Source organism: Carassius gibelio, chromosome B7 (genome assembly GCF_023724105.1).
Source record: "Carassius gibelio isolate Cgi1373 ecotype wild population from Czech Republic chromosome B7, carGib1.2-hapl.c, whole genome shotgun sequence".
NCBI lineage: Eukaryota > Metazoa > Chordata > Actinopteri > Cypriniformes > Cyprinidae > Carassius > Carassius gibelio.
Genome location: NC_068402.1, coordinates 8,271,667 through 8,296,977, shown reverse-complemented (window position 1 = coordinate 8,296,977; position 25,311 = coordinate 8,271,667). Strand labels below are relative to the sequence as shown.

At 38.1% G+C, this 25,311-nt stretch overlaps 2 protein-coding genes across 2 annotated transcripts; one reads left to right on the top strand and one right to left on the bottom strand.

Annotated features, from left to right (window-relative positions):
• Positions 1 to 1,031: 1,031 nt before the first annotated feature.
• On the bottom strand, positions 1,032 to 5,922 carry LOC127962456 (zinc transporter ZIP1). Its single transcript, XM_052562025.1, has 4 exons — positions 5,578 to 5,922; positions 4,559 to 4,689; positions 4,169 to 4,474; positions 1,032 to 2,582 (listed from the first exon to the last, which is right to left on the bottom strand). Exons 1-4 carry the CDS (start codon positions 5,699 to 5,701, stop codon positions 2,229 to 2,231), a joined length of 915 nt encoding a protein of 304 aa, XP_052417985.1. The 5' UTR covers positions 5,702 to 5,922; the 3' UTR covers positions 1,032 to 2,228.
• A 1,989-nt stretch (positions 5,923 to 7,911) lies between these two features.
• LOC127961341 (stereocilin) lies at positions 7,912 to 25,129 on the top strand. Its single transcript, XM_052560419.1, has 33 exons — positions 7,912 to 8,205; positions 8,306 to 8,394; positions 8,846 to 8,950; positions 9,660 to 9,882; positions 10,212 to 10,356; positions 10,449 to 11,582; positions 12,090 to 12,114; positions 12,212 to 12,707; positions 13,464 to 14,348; positions 14,459 to 14,521; positions 14,931 to 15,056; positions 15,274 to 15,440; positions 15,517 to 15,703; positions 15,776 to 15,891; positions 15,967 to 16,099; positions 16,182 to 16,364; positions 16,918 to 16,956; positions 17,038 to 17,208; positions 17,323 to 17,469; positions 17,976 to 18,034; positions 18,230 to 18,353; positions 18,572 to 18,654; positions 18,738 to 18,873; positions 19,926 to 20,122; positions 20,232 to 20,322; positions 20,411 to 20,570; positions 22,028 to 22,197; positions 22,276 to 22,431; positions 22,504 to 22,646; positions 22,733 to 22,881; positions 23,218 to 23,315; positions 24,744 to 24,891; positions 25,027 to 25,129. The coding sequence occupies exons 5-33, from the start codon at positions 10,281 to 10,283 to the stop codon at positions 25,113 to 25,115; spliced, it is 5,751 nt and encodes a 1,916-aa protein (XP_052416379.1). The 5' UTR covers positions 7,912 to 8,205; positions 8,306 to 8,394; positions 8,846 to 8,950; positions 9,660 to 9,882; positions 10,212 to 10,280; the 3' UTR covers positions 25,116 to 25,129.
• Positions 25,130 to 25,311: the final 182 nt, after the last annotated feature.

The window sequence follows — 25,311 nt, the reverse complement described above, 5'->3', positions numbered from 1 at the left end:
GCAAAGATGCCATCCACTCAGGCATGTGAGCAAAAAGCCGATAATGAGCAGTGGAGGAGCACTTCTACGAGTCCGACATAAACCCTGCTGCTCTGCTGCACAGACACTAATGAGCAGCTCCTCACTACAGAGCATTCACTCATTAGTGATGGACTTTATTACCATTTTATTTAGTGATTCTTTTCAAAGATACAGTGGCCTCAAAAGTAGGCTATTCGACACGTATGCCACACTTAATGCATTTCATTAAAAAAAATTAAGTGATACTTTATAGGGCCACTGCACAGGGATTGGACTGACATGATGCAGCCATTATCTTTTCTTTTTTTCTATTTATAAAATCAGGTCATGAAACAGCAGCAGCAGCAGCAGCATTTGTGTGTGTGTGTGTTTGTGTGTGAATTTCAAAGTTTAGACTGATTCTTCTTTTTTATTCATCATTTTGTAGAATATTTTTCATACAAATTTTCAAACACCATTTTAGTATCATTGATATATTATTAGTTTTATTGATATTTTAAGATTGTTTTTATACTTTCCATTTAAAATACTTTTAAAATAATTATATAACTATTCAAAATAATTAGAGTGTTAATTTTAACAATTTAGCAATTAATTTTTCAATTTAGCTTTTACTTAAATGAAAAGGACAACCAGCTAAAATAAAATAAGTTTTATTAGTTTTATTACAAGTTTTAAGTTTTTTTCAGTTAACATTTATATCAGTTGACAAACATGTTTTTAATGGTTTTAGTTTTAATGTTAGTTTTAGTTAACAAAAATAACCCTTTTCTAATGAATTGAAAATTTCAGCTACAGAAAGAAAAGCAGCAGCTCTCATGAGAAGAGTATGAAATCCAGATAAAAATAATAATAATAATAATAATAGACCAAATACCTAAAAAACAACAACATTAAAAAATGAACAAAAATGCAGAACAATACTGTTAGTTCTCATTCTAGTGAGCCAGTAAGCATTATGCAACCATGCACATTTCTTATTATAATAATATATACGCTGTAAACAGAAGTGAGATGACCTCAATTAAACAACAATTTAATTAGTTGTGTCCAGTTATCAATCAAACACTGCATTTCTATTCCAGTTTTATGTACAAATGCCAGGGTATAGCTTGATTAAATGAGCCTAGAAAGAATGTAATATTACACTGGAAAAAGATGTTTGAGCACACTGCATTGTGGGATACATTTTCTAATGCACTGTGCTCTGACTGTGTGCAGTAACAACTCATATAGGAACTCTACACAAAAATTTCAAACTGCAAAAACAGTACCAAGTAGAATGGAGTTTTTAAAGACAGTCAACACTTAACCAACATTATGTGAAGAAGCTCGACATCTAGAGGCTAAATGTGGTTCTGCAAGATCAAGTCTGAAGTTTGAACAGTTTCACAACCATACTTTGCTTTTTAGTACCCCAGATAGTGCATATTGAAACAGAAAACAAACTAAAAGAAACCCAGTGTTGAAACATTAACTTTGAAATGATTTAGTGCTAGTGTTTAATAAAAGGATTTTCAGCACCTGAATCAGTAACATGCTATTTGTTAAGTCTTCTTTCAAATAAAGGCACAGCAACGCCTCTCAACTTAAACGGCATGCTGTTTGAAATGGAAATATATTTACATTGCTTTAATATGTTGCATAATCATACTTCAATATGTAGTCTTTAAAAAACACAATACTAGTTATACACAGTTTGTCTTATTTTACTGTCAAATCTGTAAATCCAAACTGTTCAATCATAACATTAGCATATAGAAGGAGAAAACCAATACTAAATAAATGTATGTAACATTCAGAAATATTGCAAACGGTGTTCATAATGTATAAAGATGATTTAGAAAGCTGGAGGTTTATGGATAGTGTTATGCATGACAAAGAGAAAACACCAAAGAATTTCACAGATAAAAATATGAAGAGTTTTAAAAAAAGCTAAAACAAAGTCAAGTAAAAAAAAAAAAATCTGTAAAAGTCTCAATTTATATATGTTTCTCCATGCCGAGGAAAACAAATGTTTCCTCGTTTTAAAACTGATCAATGATCAGGTCAAAGTTTTTAAAGACATCCGCATCTGAAAATATCATTTCTCTAAAAAGCAAGCGAACTGAGCCTTTCGTTTTCTTGAAATCACATGCAGTTTGTGAAGGCTAACTCAGTGCAATTTGCTGGAGGCTGCAGTTTTCTGGCCACAGGGAAAGTATTTTTCAGCCCATGAAACACAGACCAGCCATTACTGAGAAACCACACAGGAGGAAGAACACTTTGAGCAGAGGTCGCTCAGGGGAGTTCAGCTCATGGGGAAGGATCTCTAGGAAGGTGATGTAGACAAACGTCCCGGCCGCCATCCCCTCCAGCACCGCCTGGATGAAAGCACCAGCCTTCAGCTGAGCCTCGATCACAATGATGCCGATGCCGATGCCCAGAGGAGACATCATAGCGAAGACAGCTACATAGAGCGCCACCCACAGGGGCCTGACCGCGCTCTGGACCAGCTTCACCGACAGACTGAAGACGATGATGCTCTTGTGGACCAGGATAGCGATGCAGATCTCCAGCACCTGAGCAGAGAGACGAGTCAAGTCAAACTAGGTTATATTAAGCATTATTCCAATTCCATTTATTACAGTTGTTATTTCAAAAGAAGCAAAATGGTCTTCACAAGCCTTTATGTAAATGTAAGCCAATGAAACAACTTTACTTTTTCACTGAAGTCACCAAGCCCTCTTTTTTTCCTCAGCCACTTGTTATATAGGTCAATTCTTGGTGGATAAAAACAAATGCCACAGTTTTTTCTTTTCATTTACATTAAAGGTCAAGTGTAATTATTATACACAAATGGCTAGTAATAAAAACTGTGATTTTAATATTTATATCTAAACAGATTTCGAAAAAAATTTTTAATCATGACTTAATCATGGCTTACTTAAAGCCATTTTAGCACATTACAATATATTTTAATTAGTGCTGTCAAATGATTAATTAATCCAAAATCAAAGTTTTTGTTTACATAATAAATGTGTGTGTACTGTGTGTATTTATGTATATATACACATACATATACACACACATTTAAATACACACACGTATACATATACACATACAAGCACATGCATGTATAAATTTGAGAAAAATATGTTGTTTATATATTTAATATATTTATATATATTATAAAATATAAGAACATGACTATATAAATGTATGAACGTAAATATTTTCAAAATATACTGTATGTTTGTGTATTTATATGAACATAATAAACAGCACACACATATGTATTAGGAAAAAATATTGTATGATTAATCATTTGACGACACTAATTTTAACACACTTCCATTTAAAATTAAGCTATTCTGATTTCTTTTGGTTTTACAATTAGATAATTTTCTTAACCACTTAACTTTTTCTTTTTTTTACAGTGAGATATTACAATAGTAGCTTTCCTCATTTTGTTTAAAAACTTTTTAGTAATAATAATCATCAGCAATTATTATTTTAGAAGTCACATTGATATATAATCACAAAATTGTGCAGCTCTACAAGCAAGCATAGCTTTTTTTTTTTAAACTGCATTTTAAAAAGAGAGAAAATATGTGCCCCTGTCTGTGAAAACCCAGCTAAAGTCATTTTTGTGATTTACTGTTTACTACATAAAATCGTCCTTCATAAGGTAAAGAACATGATGTGAAAATGTAACCTTTATATCTTTAATACAGGCTGAGTAAGGCCATGTCAAAATGGTTGAAACCAAATTTTAATGCTTCTTATCTCATAATTAGATTGTAAGACTTTAGCCAGGATTTCACAGAGAGGGTCACATATTAGTAAAATCGCTTTAGGATGTTTTTTTTTTTTTGCAAATAGTGCAGCCCTGTTTTCTGTTATATATATATATACTTGTTTCTAAACAAGTTTGGAACTACGTGAGGGTGAGTAAATAATGAAAGTCAATTTTTGGACAAAGTGTTTAGTGAATTTACAGTGTTGTGGCATCACAGGATAACACCCAACAGAAACAGCATGATCTGAAGTCACGATGCTAAACCAAACTGCAAACCTTTGAACCCAAAACTTTTATCAGGTTTCTAACCAGGTCAGCACAGTGACTCAACAGGGAGCTGTCAAAAAACAAAACTCAGTAAATCACCTTTGTGTCTGTGGTCTGCAAGCCAATGGCCAAACCCTCGAACACCGAGTGGAGAGAGAGAGACAGGAAGAGCATGAAGGAGCGGAAGGACGAGTGTGCGTGAAAATCCACGTGGACGTGGTGACCGCTCCCCTCCAGATCAATCACAGAGGGATGTCCATGGGCATGTCCGTTACCTGCAGGAGCTATAAGAGGAGCCGTCTCCTCATTTCTGTGGCCCTCTGTGCAACTCAGAACTATCTTTTCCAAGATCAAGACAGTGAAGAAGCCACACGCAATGATGAACTCTGCAAGCGGGAATCCTTCCTGGATGATGAGGAGAAGAGGCATTAGAAACAAACATTTAGAGACTACATTTAACAGAGCAATTCCAATATTCGCTGAGCTCACATCAAGGCCTTGTTTTTGTAGCACTTCATGTATGTCGGAAAGATAATCTGGGATGATGTCTAACAAACAGGCAGACAGGAAGACGCCACCCGCGAAGCAGCTCACGAAACTCAGCACAGCCCTGTGGGTCGCTGGAGACAGAGAAAAACAAATCAAAGTCCCGTTACATTGATTAATGGTGCCGCTGATTGATGTCAATGGTACGGTCTTTCTCTAATCACTCCTGTTAGCTAATCAGTCAAAGGAAAAGAGGAGATTATAATCAGATGCCCGGGAATAATTAAACCCAAGCAATGCATAAGCATTTTATTCACCTATGCCACAACCTAAAGTATTAGGTTTAACTGTAAATCCATTAAGCCACTTGATGAAGCAGAGCCCCAGCATTTAAAAACCATCTATCCAAAGCACTGTTCCACATTTAACTCAACTGTAAATCTGATAACTAATAACAGTGTGAAATCTACATCCTATTCTGGTTTCACAAGCGAATATATGTGAAATCTGAAGACTGCGATCAAAAGCATACGTATATTTGATTGTTCATAAAAGCCTTAGGTTGTTTTCTGACCGTAATTTAAGTTTAACAGCAGTTCTTGCTTGCTAAAGCATGTTTGAACACCAGTTTCACTTCCACTTAGATGTCCATCTATGAGCTGGGAGTAAAATGCATAGTTTAGGGGGAAAAAAAATTCAATTTTTTTTTTCCTCTAGCTGGCCATATCAGCTGACTCTCATGTGTTTGTACTTGTGTGAAACCAATACTTGTATGAAGCCAACACGGGACAAGGTCTTTATGTGTGGTACACATATACATTAAGCACATACATTCGTAAACACTGAAAATAACGATCAAATTATACGAAATACGAAAATACATGTATGTACACGAAATAATAATGTATACATACAGTAAATAAACATACTTAGGCTGGGAGGAGGCGACAGATGAAAGAAAAGATCTGGTATAGTACAGTAACCTTGATGGCCACCGTAAAAAAACATCAATTATAATTTACCTGTTCCACTAGAGACTTGAAACCATTTCATCCGCGCTGGGATAAAACCAAAAAACAGAGTTAGGAACAGCAGCCCAACCAGAGCTCCAACTTTCACCTGCAGCAGGTAATCCATAGCGACCATAAATTTACTTTATATCATGAAACTAGACGTAAACAAACAAGCGCGAGAGGACAGACGCCTCTGTCAAACAACGGTTAGTAAAATATATGTAAATGTTTCGGTATATAGCGCTGTCTTTGAAAGACGAACCCCATGGTTTGTAGTTTATGATCGTTTAGAGAGGTTCATTCGGACTGCTGCATGTTTGTCAGTCGTTCGCTCCGCCCCTTTTCTCTATGACGGCTACTTCCGGCTTGATTTGCTCGCTCGACACAAAAACTTAGCAACTAACACTAATGAACTAATGATCAGAATTTACGTAAATATATTTACTAATTTTGAAACAACGTGTGATTATTAATAGACTAATGTGTAGAATAAAATATCCGAACGTTTTTAAAGAGTCTGTTTTTTATTTTTGAGCCAATTGGCGCCCCCTGTGGGAATTATGTGTTACGTCAACGCAGAGGTGTTTAGTTAGTTCTGCTTCCTCCAGTTCAGTGCTTAGATTGCACGGCAGAGATCTGCGGTTTCCGGAATGACTAACCTGCACATGACCGCCTTGTGACTGTAAAAAAAAAAAATAAATAAGAAAGAAAATCTAGTCATAGCGCTGTTGTAAAATGTAGATTTGTCACTGCTTGGTTTATATTTTATTTATTTATTTTACCAGAGGAGTTTCTGGGAAGTCTGGTTGAGTTACAGTGTTATTTTAAACAGAAGCCTGCTTTTAATATTTCATTATTTTTCTTTTACTCCTGACCAATAGGGTTGACCAGTCCTTTCCCATCCTCAGGCCGATTATAAAAAGTTTATAGCCTATACATACATAAATTATGCCTGGGTTAATTCTTTTAACCAAGTAGGCTGCTGTAATTTTTTTTACCTTACATTTAAATATATTACAGTTTTTATTTAACTTTTAAGTACAGTAAATATAAGCACATCGCAATTGTAATGTTCAAACTGTATTACAATGTTTAATGTGGCCGCCAATAATAAATATTCTTATTAGGAATAAAACTGCCTCGTTTTTTAATGGTGCATAGCTGTAGCTGAATAATTAGGCCTGGTACGCTGCTGTATTTTAATGTTGGTCATTATGGTGGTAGGCTACTTGGAGAGCCAAATATTTTCTGAGGTGGTACTTGGTGTAAAAAGTTTTAGAACCACACTGACCTATGTGATCGTTTTACACCGACACACCAGTAGATGGCGACAAGTGACTGTTTTTACGAGGGAGTCATTCAACCGATTTGTTCAGAAACGTCGATTGATTCGTTTAAGAACGAATCTTCATGAGTGAGTCATTGAATCGCTAATTTAAACAGTTCGTTAATGTTGTTTTATCCAGAAAAAGAACTTCATGAATGAATCACAGAATTATTCCCCAAATCTAATTGCTCAAAAACACAAGACACTGAATCAGTCGGAGCCACAAAGTACTGTGTTGCATTGGTTCTCTGTGGCTTTGTTTGGAATAGCTAATATTTTCGCCAGAAGATATATATATATATATATATATATATATATATATATATATATATATATATATATATATATATATATATATATATATATATATATAAGATTCGTCTTTGCCTCGTTTTCAAGATTCTGAATTTACTAACAATGTTGTAAGTTGAACAAGTGTAATTCTTTAATTCTTAAACCCTGCATATCCTTTAATCCTTACCGTCCCAAATCTTTTCATAAGAGGATAACACATTTCTTAGTTATTAATTAACAGGCTTTGTTAATGTCTGATTGTAAACTATTCAACCCATATGATTGCTTTCTCAGTGCTTCACAGGTAACAATATTAACTTAGCATTTTTAATGTAAAGTGCATGAGATTTTTTAGTTTAACTTGGTAACTTGGTAACTTTTGTAAAAATGTATTTTTTACATATTTGTTAAACCTGTCATTATGTCCTGACAGTAGAATATGAGACAGATAATCTGTGAAAAAATCAAGCTCCTCTGGCTCCTCCCAGTGGTCATTTTGTCATTTGCAGAAATACACCACTCCCGGTAAGAAACAACCAATCAGAGCTGCGGTCCGTAACTTTTTTTGTGTGTTCAAAGTATACAAAATGTATATAATAAGCGAGTACACCATGAATCCATTTTCCAAACCGTGTTTTTAGCCTGTCCTGAATCACTAGGGTACACCTATAATCAGTGTTTATATTCGGACTATTTTAGACTGCTTCGGGGGTACCGCGGCGGAGTAACCCAGTACCTTTGTGATTCTTCATAGACATAAACAGAGAGAATTAGTTCCGGCTACAATGTCCTTCCGCAACACGCAAGCAGTTCTGTTTATTAACCGCTAGAGCGTCAAAAGTTACCGACTGCAGCTTTAAGAAATAAGATAAGACATTCTTGAGGCCTAATACACTCTCGCTTTCTGTCATTTATTTTTAGTAATACATTATATGTATTTTCTTGAATTATTTTTTGATTGCTTGCTGAGCATCAACATTTGAACTTACAAGTGCAGGAAACCAAACAAAGAAAATGTATGGAACCTAAGTACTATATATAAGCTACTATAAGCACGTGGAGTGCTAGTCTTTTCTCCCACTGGAACAAATGATTCTTAAAATATACTTTTCATAGTATTATTTTAGGTACGCAGGAATTAATTGTCCCAACCAGACAGAGAAGAATGATTCAGAGGTGTGGAAATAAAGGCCTAAAAATGTTTGGTGAGTAAATATATATGTAGTATATATGGCTGACAAGACATTATTTTGGGGGAAAGAAATGCAAAGTCATGCATAATGTACAGTATGTTGCACTGGAGCAGATGATTGGTACTCTGTTTAGTCTCTAATGCCTTTATACGTTCACTTATAAAGGCATTACGTGCTTGGCAGGATCCTCTATTTATAATCACTTGACACAGTGATTATAAATGACAGATTTAGGCTCATGTCTGGAGTTTGTCTACATTGGATCAGTGAGCTCCTCTGACTGTTTTAATATACAATTCACAGTCATCCAGTCAGACAGCACCTAAGTTTATTTCCTGTATTTTTGAGAATAGTTTAGTCATATGCATTTTACAGATAACAAACAAGATCACCAATGTGCATGATTTGAGTGGAGTAAGTCAGAGGCATGAGGAGTAAAGTTTCTCATTTAATATTCCTCTAGTCAACTGAGCTCCATGCTGCCGAGTGACCGCCGCTCCCCCAGGCATCAATAATATAAGAGGAAGTTATTGTTCCGCTACAGGCGACAGCAACACAGAAGTAAAAGGTTTGTGGGGAGGCTGTGCTAGGCCTTTCACTCAATCCACTCGGGTTTCAGCTGCTGTAGACAGCCCTCAGACAAGAACGAGAGGATTTTGAACATCAGTGAAGGGCTTGATTGTGTGCTGACGGTGGCCTAGGGACACTTTTGTTTTATGACAGCTGTGGGCGACCTGCTGGCTGCCACATAAGTAAAACAATACCCACCAGGACAAGGGTACCGTTTTACTGTATGTCAGTGTTGGCACAGGTGAAAATGACCTCATGAGATGTCAGATGTCAGAAGAATAAAGTAGGGCTCAGAGTGATTAAATTCTGATTAAGTGAGTTATGTAAGCGTTTGAGAAAAAAAAAGAGTTGCTTTTTTTTGTTAAAAAATGAAATATAAAAAATTAATGAAATACTTAAAAGTTTATGTTGATTTGTCAGTTAAAATGAATTAAAATAAGCCATTTCTATCAGAAGACTTTGAAAGAATTATTATACAATTGATTGTTTATTATACACAGCATTATCTGAAAGTGCTTTATCTATTGCATACAGTATCTACTGTGCCCTGTTTAAGCTTCAGTCGAAAGTAATGACCTACCTTTGTAACTCCTTTAATCTTAATTACTATGAAATTGCCTTGTGATACAAGAGTATACACTCTTGAAGTTCCTTGGGCTTTCTCTTTTCTCATATTACATCACTGATGCTCTGGCCTCTCACTCCAGCACACAGTCAGCTGGCACATGACGGGACAATGTCGCTGAAACATGAAGCTGTGGCTTTTGAGGATCCAACTGAATCTCAAAGACTGGGAGGGGGAGCGGATCAAAAAGTGACAAATGCTGAGAGAGAAGGATGTGGAGAGAAGGATAGAGAAATAATTCGCTCACACTCATGCACAATCCTATTTTCATAGATGCTGACAGGATCAAATAAATCCAACTTCTTGTAAGTACTAAAAATCTGTTGATTTTTCTAGTATATTACAAATGCCGGAATGTAATGTTAATTATTTATTTATTTTAGACGATGCATATAGGTAAGTTTTGCAAAAAGGTTTTTACAGTCTTATTTGTAGTTTTTAATGAATGCATAGGTTTAGGTGTAGCATTTAAATTTATTTTTCTAAAAAAAAAAAAAAAAAATTGTATTGATGTATTTAGAAATTGCATAGTTTAGAAAGTGTCAAACTTTTCTTTGTGAAAGTTTAGCCAAGTGACAGCGGATAGTCATAAAGACTATCCGCTGTCACTTTACGCTCTGAATGTCTCCTTCAGCTCCTAAAGGAACTCAAATGCAGTCTTACAATGACAGCAAAATGACTTTGTTCATTCTACTTTGAGAAAATGGAACTTAGGATGGGCAAGTTGGGAATTGTAGTGATTTTGCTTATCCTGGAACAACTATCAGCCAATGCTGCAGGTAAGACAATACTGGATGTTCCTGTTGTTGTTTGTTCAGTGACTCAGTTTGTTTCACACTCTAACTTCGATCAATGTTTTCTCTCATTATAGAGAGCAATAAAGAGGACCAGAAGGAGGCGATTTTGAAAGAGCTTGTTGAGATATGGAGGAAGGGTGGACGATGGAACCCACACAGAGTACAACCACCAGCAGAAAGACAGAAAGATCAACAAATTCATTCCATAACGGGGATCATCACGGGAGCCCTTAAATCTCTAGGTGTCCTGCCAAGGAAAAGCAAGAGTCTCCCGTCTTTAAACAAAGCCTTCGATAGAAACAGGCTCTCGGGATTCTTGTATAACATCTCCATGTATCTGCAAGAGATGAGTGCAGAATTAGACGATCGGCAGGAACCTTCTGGTGATGACCAGTTTTGGGAAAACCTGCTCTACTCTGTTCTTCAGTCTGGAAGGGAAGTGTCACTCGGATTATGGGATGGGAAGAGTCCTCCGCGACCCACTTTCAGGCTTCAGGATCTGTTTCTGTCGCTCCGGGGCAGCCCACATTGGGATGGACTTCTGGGGTTGGTGCAAAGCATTTTAACCCTCACTGAACGCCAGCCCCAAAAACCCATCTTGACTTTCATTTCCCAGAACTGGAAGACTATCAGCGCTTTGCTTGAAACGGTTCTGCAAGCTCTGGTCAGTGGGACGTACGGCCAGGCCGTCGCAGGTCTCCAGGGTTTCATCTGTGTCCTTAGTGGACGAAATGATTGTGCCTTCAACCTGAGTTGGCTTGAGCAGCTCATCAGCTTTATGGAGACCAGGAACTGGAAACCTGTGGTCAGTCTGCATCCTCTGAGTGTGGAGAACAATCAAAGAGATGCCACACTCTCTTCGGGACGTTTTAAACCCTTCCTCGTGCCACCCGAGGTGCTTCGTGAGGAGCAGCTCTTGTTGAACCAATCGGGCACTGATTCGGAGAGCCTTGCTTCTATGCAGGCTCTGCTTCTTCAGGCTTTGTCGAGGTCAAGCGCAGGAGAAAGGGCAGTACAGTTCGCGGATCGTAATCCTGCCCTCCTGCGGGGCTTGGATAACCTCAGACATGGATTTCTGCACAATGTCGGCCGCAGCGTGTATGGTAATCTGAGAAGAAAAGTGTCACATATGACCAAGGCACTGCTGGATGATGTCAGCAGCATGGTGGATGAACCACAGAACAGTCACCATGGAAGATGTTCTGTAGGCAAGTTAGAGCACTGCTACTTTACACACACTCTGCGTAACGCATAGAATGGTTTATCTGTAACATTCATTTAAATCAGAACATCAGGAAAATACATCTGTTGCTCTACACTTATATCTTTCTACTATTCTGTCTGTCGTTCTGTCCTTCTATCCATCTGTTGCTACTTCAGTTTAAATCAAGAAATTTGATTTCAAAAGGCATTCTCAATTTAATTTTGAACGGCGCACAACTCTGACAGAAATCACAGTGGCATTGCTAGTCATTAACCAGATCTCTGTAGCTCTAAATCCTATAGCTTGGATAATCTCCTGTTTCTTTTATGTGGGTAACCATATACCACTGGTATTATGTGCCCAGCTATGCTGTTACATCAAGGCCAATAGTATAATACAGAGGCTGGCTCTCCATTTTCTTCAATTAATCAACATTGTTCTGCAATCATCTGTGATTTGTATATAACTGTTCACCCAGAACTTTTCCATTGACTTTTGTTTCTTTGTAAAGGTGACCTCAGGCAGTTAATATTGTGGTAAGTGTCATGGATAAGCAAGAACTTAAATTATTACACTATAAGTATATAGTAAAGATTATTGTAAATGAACGGTTTTGTTGTCCTCTTTGTACAGGGGAATTAGACATAACTTGACATGGAACGCTCAAGCGATGGGTTTCAGGTCAGATGGTTTACCCAGCAGGCCGTCTTTGATTACCTGCCCCTCTACAGAGGAGAAAACAAGGACTTTGAAACCTCAGCGCTCATCTAGAAGACCTAAACTTCACCAGTTCCAGCCAAAAGTCCAAGAGCAGAGTGATTCAGACCCCTCACCCTCAGCAGAGATTCTGGAAGCTGCCTGCAATGCCTCCATCCCTGGTCTCACTGGTGTCTCAAATTTTACTGTCTTTCTCTACTGTAATCTTTTCGATGGAGAGAATGGCTCACAGGATCCTGAAGTCAACCATTTTGGGGTAGACCTGTACGCGACCTGCTCCGATGCTGCTTGGTACCTCTCGGCAGCGGAGGAAGATTTTCTTTGGGTTCACGTTTGCAGCGAATTTTTCGCTCACGAGTTTAACAGGACAGTATGTGCCAACTCTACATTCTGGCTTCAACGTGCACATCAGGTAGATCGAGTTTTTTTTCATTTGTTACTATGAAGCTATTAAAAGGTTAGTTCACCCAAAATTAATATTCTGATCATTTTGGATGCATATTGGATCATTTACTCACCTAAACCCATGCTTAATATTTGAAACACAAGTTAAGATTATTTAAATGAAACCTTAGAAGCTCCTGTCCTTCCTTTAAAAAAAAAGTCCAGGTAACCAAAAACTGAGAAGATCCAAAACATTTAAAAAAGGCATTTTAAAATGCATATATGTGAATTGCATGGTTTATTTCACAATTAAAAAATTTAATTTACTTTTAAACAATGATTGACACACATACTGTACAAAGAGCACATTATGTAAGGTAACCACAGAATCTCAAATATACGTGTACGATGCACTGAGAACCAGTTTTTTCTAATATACACACAACCTTCCATATGTACAATATATGATGTAGTCTGTATATATGTGACTTACAGCTAAATTAATTTGTTGAGTTTCTTCACAAGGTCTCCTCATATGGATTTTTTAAATAAACTCCTTTATGAACTTTTTGGAGCTTCTAAGTTTTAGTTACCTTGACTTCAATCTAGGGACAGAAACCCTTTTAGGTTTCAATAAAAAAAAAATCTTTCTTTGTGTTTCAAAGATAAACAAGTTTGTAGTTTGAATTGAGGAGGATGAGTGAACTTTTTTGCAATTTTTGAGTTAACTATCACTTTAAAGTTTTTCTACGTTTGCAATCACCTTGCTGTGAAATTTTCTCAGGCAGAATCTTCACGGGATTACCAGTACCTCAATCAATCAAGTATTGATGACCTCTGTCTTCAACTCTCCAACGATGTTTCTGGGGGATCTTCTCCAGATGCTACAGAAGACTGCTTAACACTGCTAAGCAGCAAAACTCTTACCGCCCAGGATTTTAGAAGATGTTTTCTGCCCAATAACACAGCCCTTATTGCCTCTTTGTGCGGTAATGATTCGTCTCAAATACCTCAAGATGGGAGCTGGGCAGCCGAGTACTGCTCCAAAGCCATCCCTAATCACTCTCATGGGGTCCCCAAAGAAAACTGCGATTACTCGAACTGGAAAGCAGAACATTTTATGAACACCACCGCACTTGAGATTTGCAGCAGTAAAGCGGGTTTGAAGGACTATATTTGCAAAAACGCCACACTGTACCTCACATTGGTTCTAAAGCAACCTTCATTCTTAGACTACTGTTTGAACTCTGAAGAGAAGCAGGGCACCAAGTGCGTCCTCCAGAAGCTGTTTGACATGCTGCCAGCGCCGTATGACTTCGACACGTCTCAACTTTGTGTGAACCCCTTGCCTATTCTACAAGAGGCTATTCATAAGCTCACTCTGTGTGAAGGAATAGTGGATAAACGCACGGGATGGTTAGCTACGGTGAGCTATGTGCTTCAAGTGTTGGACTTTGTGGTGGGGCTCTCTGCAGGTTTGGAGGAGGGACAACGAGAGGTGCGTCAGAGCCTGGGTCAGGCCATTCTTCTGGCCAGCCTTCAGGACAATGCTTCCTTCTGGACCACTCTACGGCCCGATGCATCAATAAGTGTCCTTCACACTGTGGGCGTCTTCCTGAAGACAGAGCAGAACTCCACCTTAAAAGAAGATCTTTTAAGCTGTTTCAGTGTACGTCATGCATTTAAATATTGCATCGTTTCTCAGGCTAGTATTTTCTTATTATATCACCATGCATTCAGTTTAATGCATTCAGTTTCAAAGGCTTTTCTCCCCAGCAGCCTGTCCTGTGGGATCTCATTCAGAGGGAGGGCAACTCTTCTGCTTTAAGATTTATAATGCAGGTATTACTCATTCTCTCTGATACTAAATTATCTAGTCAGTTAAACCAAGGGTTTTCAAGGTTTTTGGTGCCGTAGCCCTATATGATAATCTCATTACAGAAGACCCATTTTTTTTAAATATACTCTCCATAAAGAACATTCAACTTCTACAGAATCTTTCCATTGCACAAAAGGTTCTTTACAGTGGATACACTAAGAAAAAAGCTGTGTATATCTTCCTGTAAAGACCTATTTTTCACTATGTGAGAAAGCTAATAAGTGTGATATTATAAACACAAAATGACTGCAAAATTATCACTGTGCAAAAATCATAAGGAATTAGAAATGGGATTTTTCATAATTAAGAAAATTATCTTTATTATCCAAAACTGCACTGTTATGTCTAATTCTAACATTCATACTTTTCAAGGAGTACCTACAGATGCCTAGAGAGAGTATTCGGAGTGTAGTTATGTCGGCTGAAAATGATGCTGTGAAAAGATTCCTTTCCCATGTTCATCAGAGTTGGGATCAACTTCAAGTGGAAACTATACAGGTAAACAACAAAACAACGTTTTACATGAAGGAGGTCAGTTCAGATGTTGTTCCAAAACAGCGAGATCTGGTTGATAAGCTGATCATTTTCATATTTACTTTATAATGAACAGTATGTATATTAATTTTGAGATTTGTTAAAAGATGCCATTACAATAACTGATATAGTACCATAATGCATCTCTATTTAGAAGTCCATATATACGCACCATTCACAGGTCTCTCCAAAAGAACAAGAGGCCATGGAAACCATGACAGCTGCTTTCATTCACAAGTTTCCACGTGTCACACCAGAGCTTTTCATCGACCTCTCCCAGTTTCTACCGTACATGTCTGTCTCAGACATTATGACCTTCCCTGCCTCCCTCATGGTCAAGCAAAGTGTGTAAGTGGATCATATCAAAACTCTATTTTATGATTTAGTCCAGTGTCCTCCTAATTCAATTATTCACATGCTCCAGACTGCTGGCCATTAGTGATCACAGCTCTGAGATGAAGTCGTTACAAAAACAAGCCTTCATAAAACGCCTGTTGCAGTCCAACGTAGCTGGAGATGTGCCTTCGTGGCCTCCTCACTTCCTCAGCTCCATTCTGCCTCTACTTCCACATCTCCCAGTCAGTCACTTTCAGCAGCTCTCATCTCAACAAGTAAGTAATATCTCATTTGGGATGTCTGCTTTTATCTTTTCACTTCCTGAAATTAATGTGAATGTCTAACAGCTCATGCCCTTAATGGAGATGCTGGGGAACAGCAGTCTGGATGCCACACGGGGGCGCCATGTACTTCGTACCGTGTTCGGCCAAGGGAAGAACCTGACGAGTGACAACATAATGAAGTACAAATTCAAGTTCCACATCATATGACATTTGTAAATGTATAAACAAATAAAAGACACTGTTTCTCAAAACAGGTTAGGAATTCTCATTTGTTACCTGAACTCTGAGGACTTACAACAGTTATTGTCTTCATCGAATCTCTCACCTGTCCTGTGGAAGCAGCTGGCACAATGTGTATCAGAGGGACACATCAGTGGAAGTGGCAGAGTGAGCCTTGATTTTTTTGGATGTTGTGCATCGTGTAATATTATTAAATTTGAGAGTTCATGAAGAGTTCTTTTATCTACAGCTTTCACACTGGCTTGGGGTGGCCCTTAAATCTTTAAATGCCAGTGTCTTGTCAACTTCGACAATAGCTTTGTTACATGGTATGCTGCCACAAATGGGTGCTTCATTTTTGGAGCCGTTGTCCTCAAAAGAGTTGTTGGATCTGGTAACTCTGCCCGGTATACCAACTTTCCCACCTGCTCAGGTAAGACCATTAGAATGAAAGCTTTTTTTGGTTTCTTAATTTGAACAGGATGCACAATTGAAATTCTATTTTCAATACAAGGAAGAAGAATTAAATTAATTTTTAACTTGCCTGGAATTGCATTAGCATTAATGATGCTGTACATCAGGGATGATTCTGGAGGGCCAATGTCCTGCAGGGTTTAGCTCCAACTAAACATACCTACCTTGACCATTCTAGTAAACCGGAAGACCTTGAATACCTTGGTTCAGGTCTGTTCAACTGGAGCTAAACTTTGCAGGAGAGTGGCCCTCCAGGAACAGGATTGGATGCCTGTAAGATGGATAGATAGATAGATAGATAGATGTTCTTCATGGAACCATAGATGCCATCGAAAGATTCCTCTTCCTATAATTCCAATAGTGTGGCCAATTCAATTCAAAGTCCAACTCGTGAATTGGATGAAGCCAGTTTCTGAATAAAAATTTTTTTCACTGAAAATAGTCAGTGTAAATATATTGCATTATTTTATGTATATACTGTATTGAAACATTTTCCATTTCTTTTAATGCAGGCATTCCATATACTGAACAAAATAGCAGAAGAAACAGATGTAAGCTGCATGCTGTACACCAGTCCAGTTATGATGCTTACGTTTAGTGAGTCTTGTGTTCACAGTCTCAATCCTGTTTAGTTCAGTGCCAACATGCTCTGCAGACTGAAGCCATTGTTTCCGGGTCTGGGGCCTTCTTTCTTGAGAAAGTTGGTTGGACTTGAATCTACACCTGATTGTCGGTGTTGGAGTTTAATGCTGGCTCACCTGCAACCTGCTCATCGAGCGATGGTTCATTTCACACTCCAACAGGTTTGAACTTCTAGTGCTTAAACTCTGTACAAACCAATCATCATTTCCAATATGCGTTTATGCATTAGACTTGGTTTGGTCTGTTGGTGTGTAACACATGCTGTTTGTTTGAAGGCTCTGGAAGGCACTGCAAATATAACACAGCAGTTGGAATGCCTTCTGCCATTCGTCTCCTTGAGGAAATTAATGTCAGATCTAGACGGAGAGACGGTCCTTCGTCACATATCTGTGTATAAGCACATGCCATGGTCTCACCAACAGGTACAAACCTCATTCCATACGTTTGGTTTTGGCAAACTTGCTTTTTCTAGTTCACAGACTATCAGTGTTGCATATCACGCACAAAAAATACAAGTCTTCAGCTAGCCCTATCCAGGAAGATCAAATCTTTTTAATTTTTAATTTATATTTTCTCTCAGAAATCGATATGAGCATTTGAATGAAACTATAGAAGCACTGAATATTCAGCTCTTGCACTCTGTACATTACATTTAGTGCCCTGTACTGCTCTTGCCAGACAAAGCTGATCTCAAGTTCTTCGGTGGATTACTTGTCATGCTTCAAAGGAGCCTTTCAGTAAATTAATAATCTGAGCCCCTCAACTGCCATCAAGCAAATTGATCTTAATGTGGTACAATAGCCTCCACCAGGGAATATGAATTAATAATCACCCACATTAAAGAGACCTTGTCTCAGCCAAAAGTGTATCAGATATAACCTCAGGCGATCCAGTTTCTCAGACTCACTTGTTGTATTTGACACAACAGGCTCAAATGCTGTTCAAAATGATTCAGCGGACCGTAAACATCACAAGAGAGTCAATACTGTAAGTGATATCTAGCAATACTGTATTTTATGATTGTTGACTGGTCAATCAAGACTGGAATTTTCCTTGGAAAATTCATTCTGGTTTTAGATGCATCATAATCTGGATCTCTAGCATTGTTTTTATATTTTTGTTGTTTTCAAATTTCATAAACATTCATACAATTTTCTTTGCCCAAACCCCCCGGCACTGAAGAGGTTTAGGTCGCATTGCTGGTGGCATGAGCTGTGAATGGCTGAAGCTTTGGGTGAATGAGTCAGGCTTTTCTGATTTGTTGCAATTCATCACTAAGTTGCCAGGAGGACTTAGACCTGGTTTGGTAAGAATATGAGAACTCTTATTTATATACACATAAACGTTAAAAGTCTTTGCTGTCCGAATGCAGAATTCAGAGATGATAATATTTTGATTAAGTAACATTATTTAAAATAGTACACTGTACTTTTGTACCCCAAGTTCCTCACCCTCACAAATTTGACATAACTTGGTATGAAAGGGAGGTGGAAAATGAACAACATTGATGTTATGTTTCAACAGAGGAAATGCGTTGTGCTGGAGCTACGGAAACGGCCTGATATTGATCTAAATGACTTGGACCCCTCATTTGCTGCAAGATTACCGTAAGATCAGCGGTTGTCTATTCAGATTCTCATTTGTTTGTCCTTTTACATACATGGTCTTTCTGTTTTATTTTGTCTCTCAGGCTGACCATGTTGGAGCACCTGTCTAACTCCTCTCTCATTAGTGTACTGGACTATGTTCGACAACACTTTATTGACTTTCTCCAGCTTCCACGACACAAGCAAATGGCCCTAGCAGAGAAAGCAATCGATGTACTCGTAAGCACTAAGTTAATGTAGGGGAACATTTCATAGGTGTTTCCCAGTGACCCAGACGAACTATGCCCTCATCCAGTAGCTCGTATTGTAACCAAATTTTTATTTTCATTTTTATTTTTCAGAAGAAAAAAAATTAAATTAAAATCTAGTTTTACTGTTGCAGAATGCATTTAAAAAAAATGTCTTAAGTTGCTGGGGAACATTTGTTGCAATAGCCACAAATAATAAACACATTGTATGGGTCAAAATTATAAATTTTTCTTTTATGACCAAAATCAATACAATATTAAGTAAAGATCATGTTCCATGAAGATATTTAGTGAATTTCTTACCATAAATATATAAAAACTTTGTTTTTGATTGGTAATATGCATTGCTAAGAACTTCATTTGGACAACTTTAAAGATGATTTTTTCAGTATTTAGATTTTTTTGCACCCTCAGATTCCTGATTTTCAAATAGTCGTATCTCAGTCAAATATTGTCAGATCCAATTTCTCAATCTCAATTTCTAAAAATTTTCCCTTATGGTTATGTGGTCCAGGGTCACACATGTGGAATATATGGACATAGTTAGGTATTTAATTTAATATAATTTTTTTGCTGTGATGCAAAGCTGAATTTTGGCATCATTACTTCAGTCTTCGGTGTCACGTGATCCTTTAGAAATCATCCCAATATACTTATTTGCTGCTCAAGAAAACATGAATATTGTTCATGTTAAAAAAACATTTGTGCTGCTTTGAATCTTTTTGGAAACTATGATCCTGACTGATATTATTATTCCAGGATTATTTGATGAATAGTAAGTTCAGAAGAAGAAAAAAACATTATGAATAGAACATTTAGTACATACATTCAATTGAAATAAATTTAATGCATCATTCTTTACTGAATAAAAGTTTTGATTTCTTTTAAAAACCCTTTTACTGATCCTAAATATTGAATAGCAGTATATGTCAATACAAATCAAATATGCCAAATAATCAGATACACAATACACATTGTTAATTCAAAATTCCTTCTTTTCTATCCTTTGGTCTCCACTGATAGGGCATCTCTGAAAATGGCCTCACCGGGGCCTCAATGGATATGCTCGGTCCTTTTCTGCCCTTCCTGGACAGAGATGTGTTAGCTGACATAGACCGAGAGGCTCTGAAACTGCGATTAGAGGAACTGAAACAATATTGCCTGCCCTCCAATACCTTCAGAGAAATAGCAGCTTTGCTCACAGAGAGAAGCATGCTGGGGTGAGATAAAGTCATTCTATTTTAATCCTCTTTGTTCTGACTGCAACTGCAAAATGTAGTTCCACATGACAAGCTGGGAATTTGACAAAGCCGCTGTTGTATGCAACAGAGATCCTAAAACATGGACGGTTGGGGATGTTGAGCATGTGGGTAGACTTCTGTTCACCCTGTCGCCTCAGCAGATAAGATCCCTACCTCTGGTAAGGGAAACACAGGCCTTTCCAGTCAATGAAAGCTCAATATTGTGCAGGATATCATCACGTTGAACATCCTCCTTCTTCCATCAAGGGTGATTTAGGTAAAGACACAGTTGAGCAGGTCCTGATGAGCCAGTGGCTTTGGAAGAGCAGCGAATTGGGAAAGGCTTGTTTGGATCTGAAAGGACTACGAGAAAAGATGAACGGTCTCACCCATGGGATCGTTAAAGGTCGATGGTGGATGAGAAGGGGTGAGTTGTGTGTGCTGCATTCATCTACAGCAGTGGTTTTGTGCCCCCCCCCAAAAGAAAACTCATGACGCAAAACATCCTCAAACTTCAATTTTACTTAAAATTCTTAGATCTTAACGAAAAACAAAACAAATGAATTTATACAATGTCGGAGCATCAATTCTAAAGTAAAAAAAAAAGTAAGTGATATACAGCCAAGTATGGTGACCCATTCAGAATTCGTGCTCTGCATTTAACCCATCCAAAGTGAACAGGAGTGAACATATACACACACTGTGAACACACAACCGGAGCAGTGGCCAGCCATTTATGCTGCGGTGCCCAGGGAGCAGTTGGGGGTTCAATGCCTTGCTCAAGGGCACCTAAGTCATGGTATTGCCGGCCCGAGATTCGAACCCACAACCCTAGGGTTAGAAGTTATACTCTCTAACCACTAGGCCACGACTTCTAACCCTAACCCTAACCCTAACTGGCCATCACATCACAAGTAAAAGGTTCTCGAACCCAGTCATATTTCTCCATGTCAGTGAAGTAGTGACTGAATTGTTCATTCATTGAGGTGAGGTGACTGGCAATGGTGTTGAACATGAAGTCAACTCCCATGCAGTTTGTATCCAAAAATTCTGATAGATTTGGAAACATGTCAGTGATGCCTCTTTGTAGTTTACGTACCCACAAGTTAATTTTTCTCCTGAATGCATTTATTTTGTCAATTGCCTCCAATATTGTGTAATAACATCCTTGAAGGGAAGATTTAGTCTATAGGGACTACTGAAAATGTCTGCAAGGTAGGCAAGTATTAACATCCACCGTTGGTCAGAAAAAAACAGTTTTAGATCAGGTTCGAACACTCGCTCTAAAACCTTTCCACGTGAGAGCCACCGCACTTCTGAACGGAAGAGTAGCCAATCATGGGCTGCTCCCATCTCTGTGCTAAGAGATGTGACTTTAGCGGTTTTGTCTTTTACGAAGTTGACAGCTGCTACTACTACTTTCAACACATCATGCAGGTTGGGTATCATTGACTTTGATGTAAGTGCTTGACAATGAAGCATACAGTGAGTGGCTGCAATCTTTGGATTTTTGGCTTTAATTCCGGTGACAACTCCACTCCTGTGCCCAGTCATTGCTGCCGCACCATCAGTGCAAACAGACACACATTTTTCCCAACTCAGATGTTCTTCTACCATGAAAGTTTCCAAAATTTGAAAATTTCCTCACCTGTAGCTCTCCCCCCAAGTTCTTTTGAAAATAAGAAATCTTCCATAAATTTATTTTGTTAAATGTGAGCCAAAATCATCACAATTAAAAGAACCAAAGACTTAAATTACTTCAGTCTGTGCACATTGGATTTATTTAATACACAAGCTTCACAATTAGAGTTGAATTACTGAAATAAATTTACTTTTACACAACACTTTAATTTATCGAGATGCACCTGTACTGTTGCCTACTAGGACCCATTCCAAGCTGTGCAGACATTAAAGGGACATTTCCATCGGCCTGGAGGTCTTATCAGCTGAATCGAATGAAGACGAAGGAGTTGAAGACATGTGTTGAGTTCATCGGTCAGGATGACACACTTGATGCTGAGCAACGTGAAGCACTTTGGATGGAACTCAGACCAGTTAAGCTACTTCTGCTTGACCAAATGTTGTTGCTCATTGATTATCAATGTTTTATCTCATGACAACCATTATTTTAGGTGTATAAACCAGTGAAGCAGCTTGAACCAGAACAGGTGTTGGAACTGGGTTGTATAGTGACAGAGATGGGAGAAAGAGAGCAACAGGCTGTCAACTTGTCCAATCTGGCTGTGGTGGCCCATCTTGGGGACCTCAATGGGTGGAACGCAAAGAAAGTATGTTTTTAGTTGTTCGGATTAGCCTTAAGTACTAAACAGGAAAGATACATCTAGTTATTTTTTAAACAGATGAGAGCAGTTGTCCTTGGTATATTGAAGCGACTTAAACAAAAGCCTGAAGAACTTGGTTTTGTGGCGCTTGCTTCCTTTGGACATCTGCTTTGTGGCCTCAGTTCCTCTGAAATTTCCCATCTAGAGCCGTTCAACCTGAGGTAAGTGGTGAAAATCAGTTTACACAATTCAAATACAAAACGATTCACCTCAAAACCATTTAATGCATTGTGTTTGTGTCCATTAGTGTGGCCGCTTTGTTTCTTGGGGAGATGGTGCTGCCGTGTTCTGAGCAACAGGCCGAGGCATTGACGTCACGTCTATCCAGTCCTCTGGGCTTTGGTCCAGTCAGCAGCTGGGGCTCTGAGGTCTTCACTGAGATTGGGACTTTGGCAGGTACTGACGGTGAATTGGATTACAGTCAGTTCAATGGACAATATACACATGCCAAATTCCCTTACGAAAAATAACCATGGTTTTATTACAGTAAAACTGTAGTAACCCATGGTTTTTTGGCGTGTTGACTACCATTTGTATAACCACAGATTTACTACAAATACCATGGTTAAACTATGGTTAATATAGCAAAACCATGGTTATTTTGTGGTTACCATGGTTTAACTATAATAACCATGTTTTTTTGGTTTTATTTGTAGTAAAACCATGGTTAATTTTCGTAAGGGTTGGGCAGGCCTACAAAAAGAATAAAACAAATGGATTCTGTGTCCTCAGCTGGGCTGGAGGATATGGTATTGTCTGCACTTATAAAAGAGCAAGTGGAAGGACTTACACCAGCAGCAATTACCCTGATACCTCCGAGAAAATTTGCTGTGAGTGATTGATATCCATGTTTTCATTTATTCTCTTTCACTTCTATCCTCCTGTTAAGACCACAATATTTTACTAATTGTCTAAAGGCACCTTCACGTGAACCCCTGCTTGGCAAATTATCTCAAGTGAAATCTGGTCATTCCAATAAGAATTGGTGCCATTGAGAGTTGTGAGAAAAAGAAAAAAAAATGAATCACCATGAAGATTATGCTTGAATTCATGTTGGTCATACACTTTTGACTGGCTGTTCTGTCATTAATTACTCATAATATTCCAAGTTCTTCTCCCTACTATTAGGGCTGTTAAAAAAATCAAATGTGATTTTCATGTGCATCTCGTCAGTAAAGGCACTCCTGTAATTAATAGTATATCATCAGCACATGCGTTCAGATCAGCGTTGGCAGGTTTTCACAGCAAAACCTGCCCAATTGCTTCTCAAAACTAGCCCTATCGCTTTTCTAGGTGGTTCCCTGATAAAAATTGCATTCCCGGGGATAGCCTGTAATAAACATTTTTTGGCAGGTTCCCTCTGTAAAATGAGCATTTTAGGGGCTACATACAGTATCATGTTATTGTGATTAGGGTCCCTTCAACCCGTGGACTTGGCAACACTAGTTCAGATGGAATGGCATTTATTACACATAGCCATAGTTCTCTGACAACTTAAAATTGTTTTCAAAATGGCAATGAATCACCTGCGATTTTGTGAAGATTGTCAGTGAACTACGGTTATGTGTGGTAAATGCCGTTCCAGCTGAACCAATGTTGCCAAGTCCACGGTTGTTTTTCATGTCCGTGGGTTGAAGCGACCAGAATAACATGATAGTTAGTTAAGATGCTAATTTTACCAGGGGAACCCCACCAAAAGTGTATTTTATCCCCCGGATTTAAATTTTTACAGGTAATTTTGGGCTAGTTTTGAAAAGCAATTGGGCAGGTATTAGGGTTTTGAAACAACATGAGGGTCAATAATTAATGAAACAATTTTTGGGGTGAATTAACCCTTTAACTGAAAAAAGGTCCATTGTCTGTTGTCAGTAGTGTAGAGTAGCCACAAACAAGAAAATCTGTGTGACAAACGTGAACCTTTTACGAAATCTAAGGATGGTTGAAATCTTTTATCATCCAGTGAAATTTTCAGTCATTCATATTAAAATAGCTGGATTTCACCTGTGAAATTTGCAGAAAAACAGTAAACATGACCAAACCTTTAGAGAGTGTATACATTAAAACAGTCTCAGAAAACTTGAATCGGTCAATTCTTCTACTCTGCACCCTTGCTAGAGCCAAATGCATTCAGACAGACACTTTGGTTGTGGTTCCACATTACGATGGTTTAAAATAACCAAAAAAAAAAAAACCTTTGCAATAAAGACCCCAAGCTGTTGCTGAGGTTGGTTCATCAGACATGTTTCTCATTATTTCAGGTGGTATTCAGTGCCACGCAGCTGTCTTGGCTGAGCTCTGAACAAGCGTGTGCCGTGACAGAGGAGCAATGGGCACAATTAGACAATGAACAAAGACAAGCACTTGGCATGGCCCAGTATGAAGGCGAATTAATGCTTGAGCACAGAGGTGAGTAGTATTTTGGATGTTGTTATTAGGATTCTCAACTAAATATGCTTTGGTAGATGAAAAGAATTGCACATGGTAATTGTTGATGTGTTATTAGTCTGTCATTTTACTATAAAAATATATTTGTCTCTGCAGGCAGGAACCAGGCTCCATCGTTATGGTTTGCCGGCAGCTCCAGAAAATGTTTATTAGTTTTTGTCTGTGCATTGTGGATACTGTTATAAAGATTATAACCTGAGGCTTTTTATTTGTTCCTCTTTATTGAATCCTTAAATATAAAATAAATGCCAACTCAAACGCAAAACTATTACTTCAAGCATTATTTAAAGTCAACATGGGTGTTGTCAGAACAGCTGATAAAACAGAACAATAATCCACACGACTCTACAAATAGAAAACGGTCACAATATGATGGTGGAT

Coding starts and splice junctions, on each gene's coding strand:
- LOC127961341 (XM_052560419.1), top strand. CDS start 10,281: ATGGAACTTAGGATGGGCAAGTTGGGAATTGTAGTGATTTTGCTTATC. Junction 17,470..17,975: donor TGCCATGGTCTCACCAACAG/GTACAAACCTCA, acceptor TTGACACAACAG/GCTCAAATGCTGTTCAAAAT. Junction 18,874..19,925: donor AGAAAGCAATCGATGTACTC/GTAAGCACTAAG, acceptor CTCCACTGATAG/GGCATCTCTGAAAATGGCCT.
- LOC127962456 (XM_052562025.1), bottom strand. CDS start 5,701: ATGGTCGCTATGGATTACCTGCTGCAGGTGAAAGTTGGAGCTCTGGTT. Junction 4,690..5,577: donor TCAAGTCTCTAGTGGAACAG/GTAAATTATAAT, acceptor CTCTGTCTCCAG/CGACCCACAGGGCTGTGCTG. Junction 4,475..4,558: donor TACAAAAACAAGGCCTTGAT/GTGAGCTCAGCG, acceptor CTCATCATCCAG/GAAGGATTCCCGCTTGCAGA.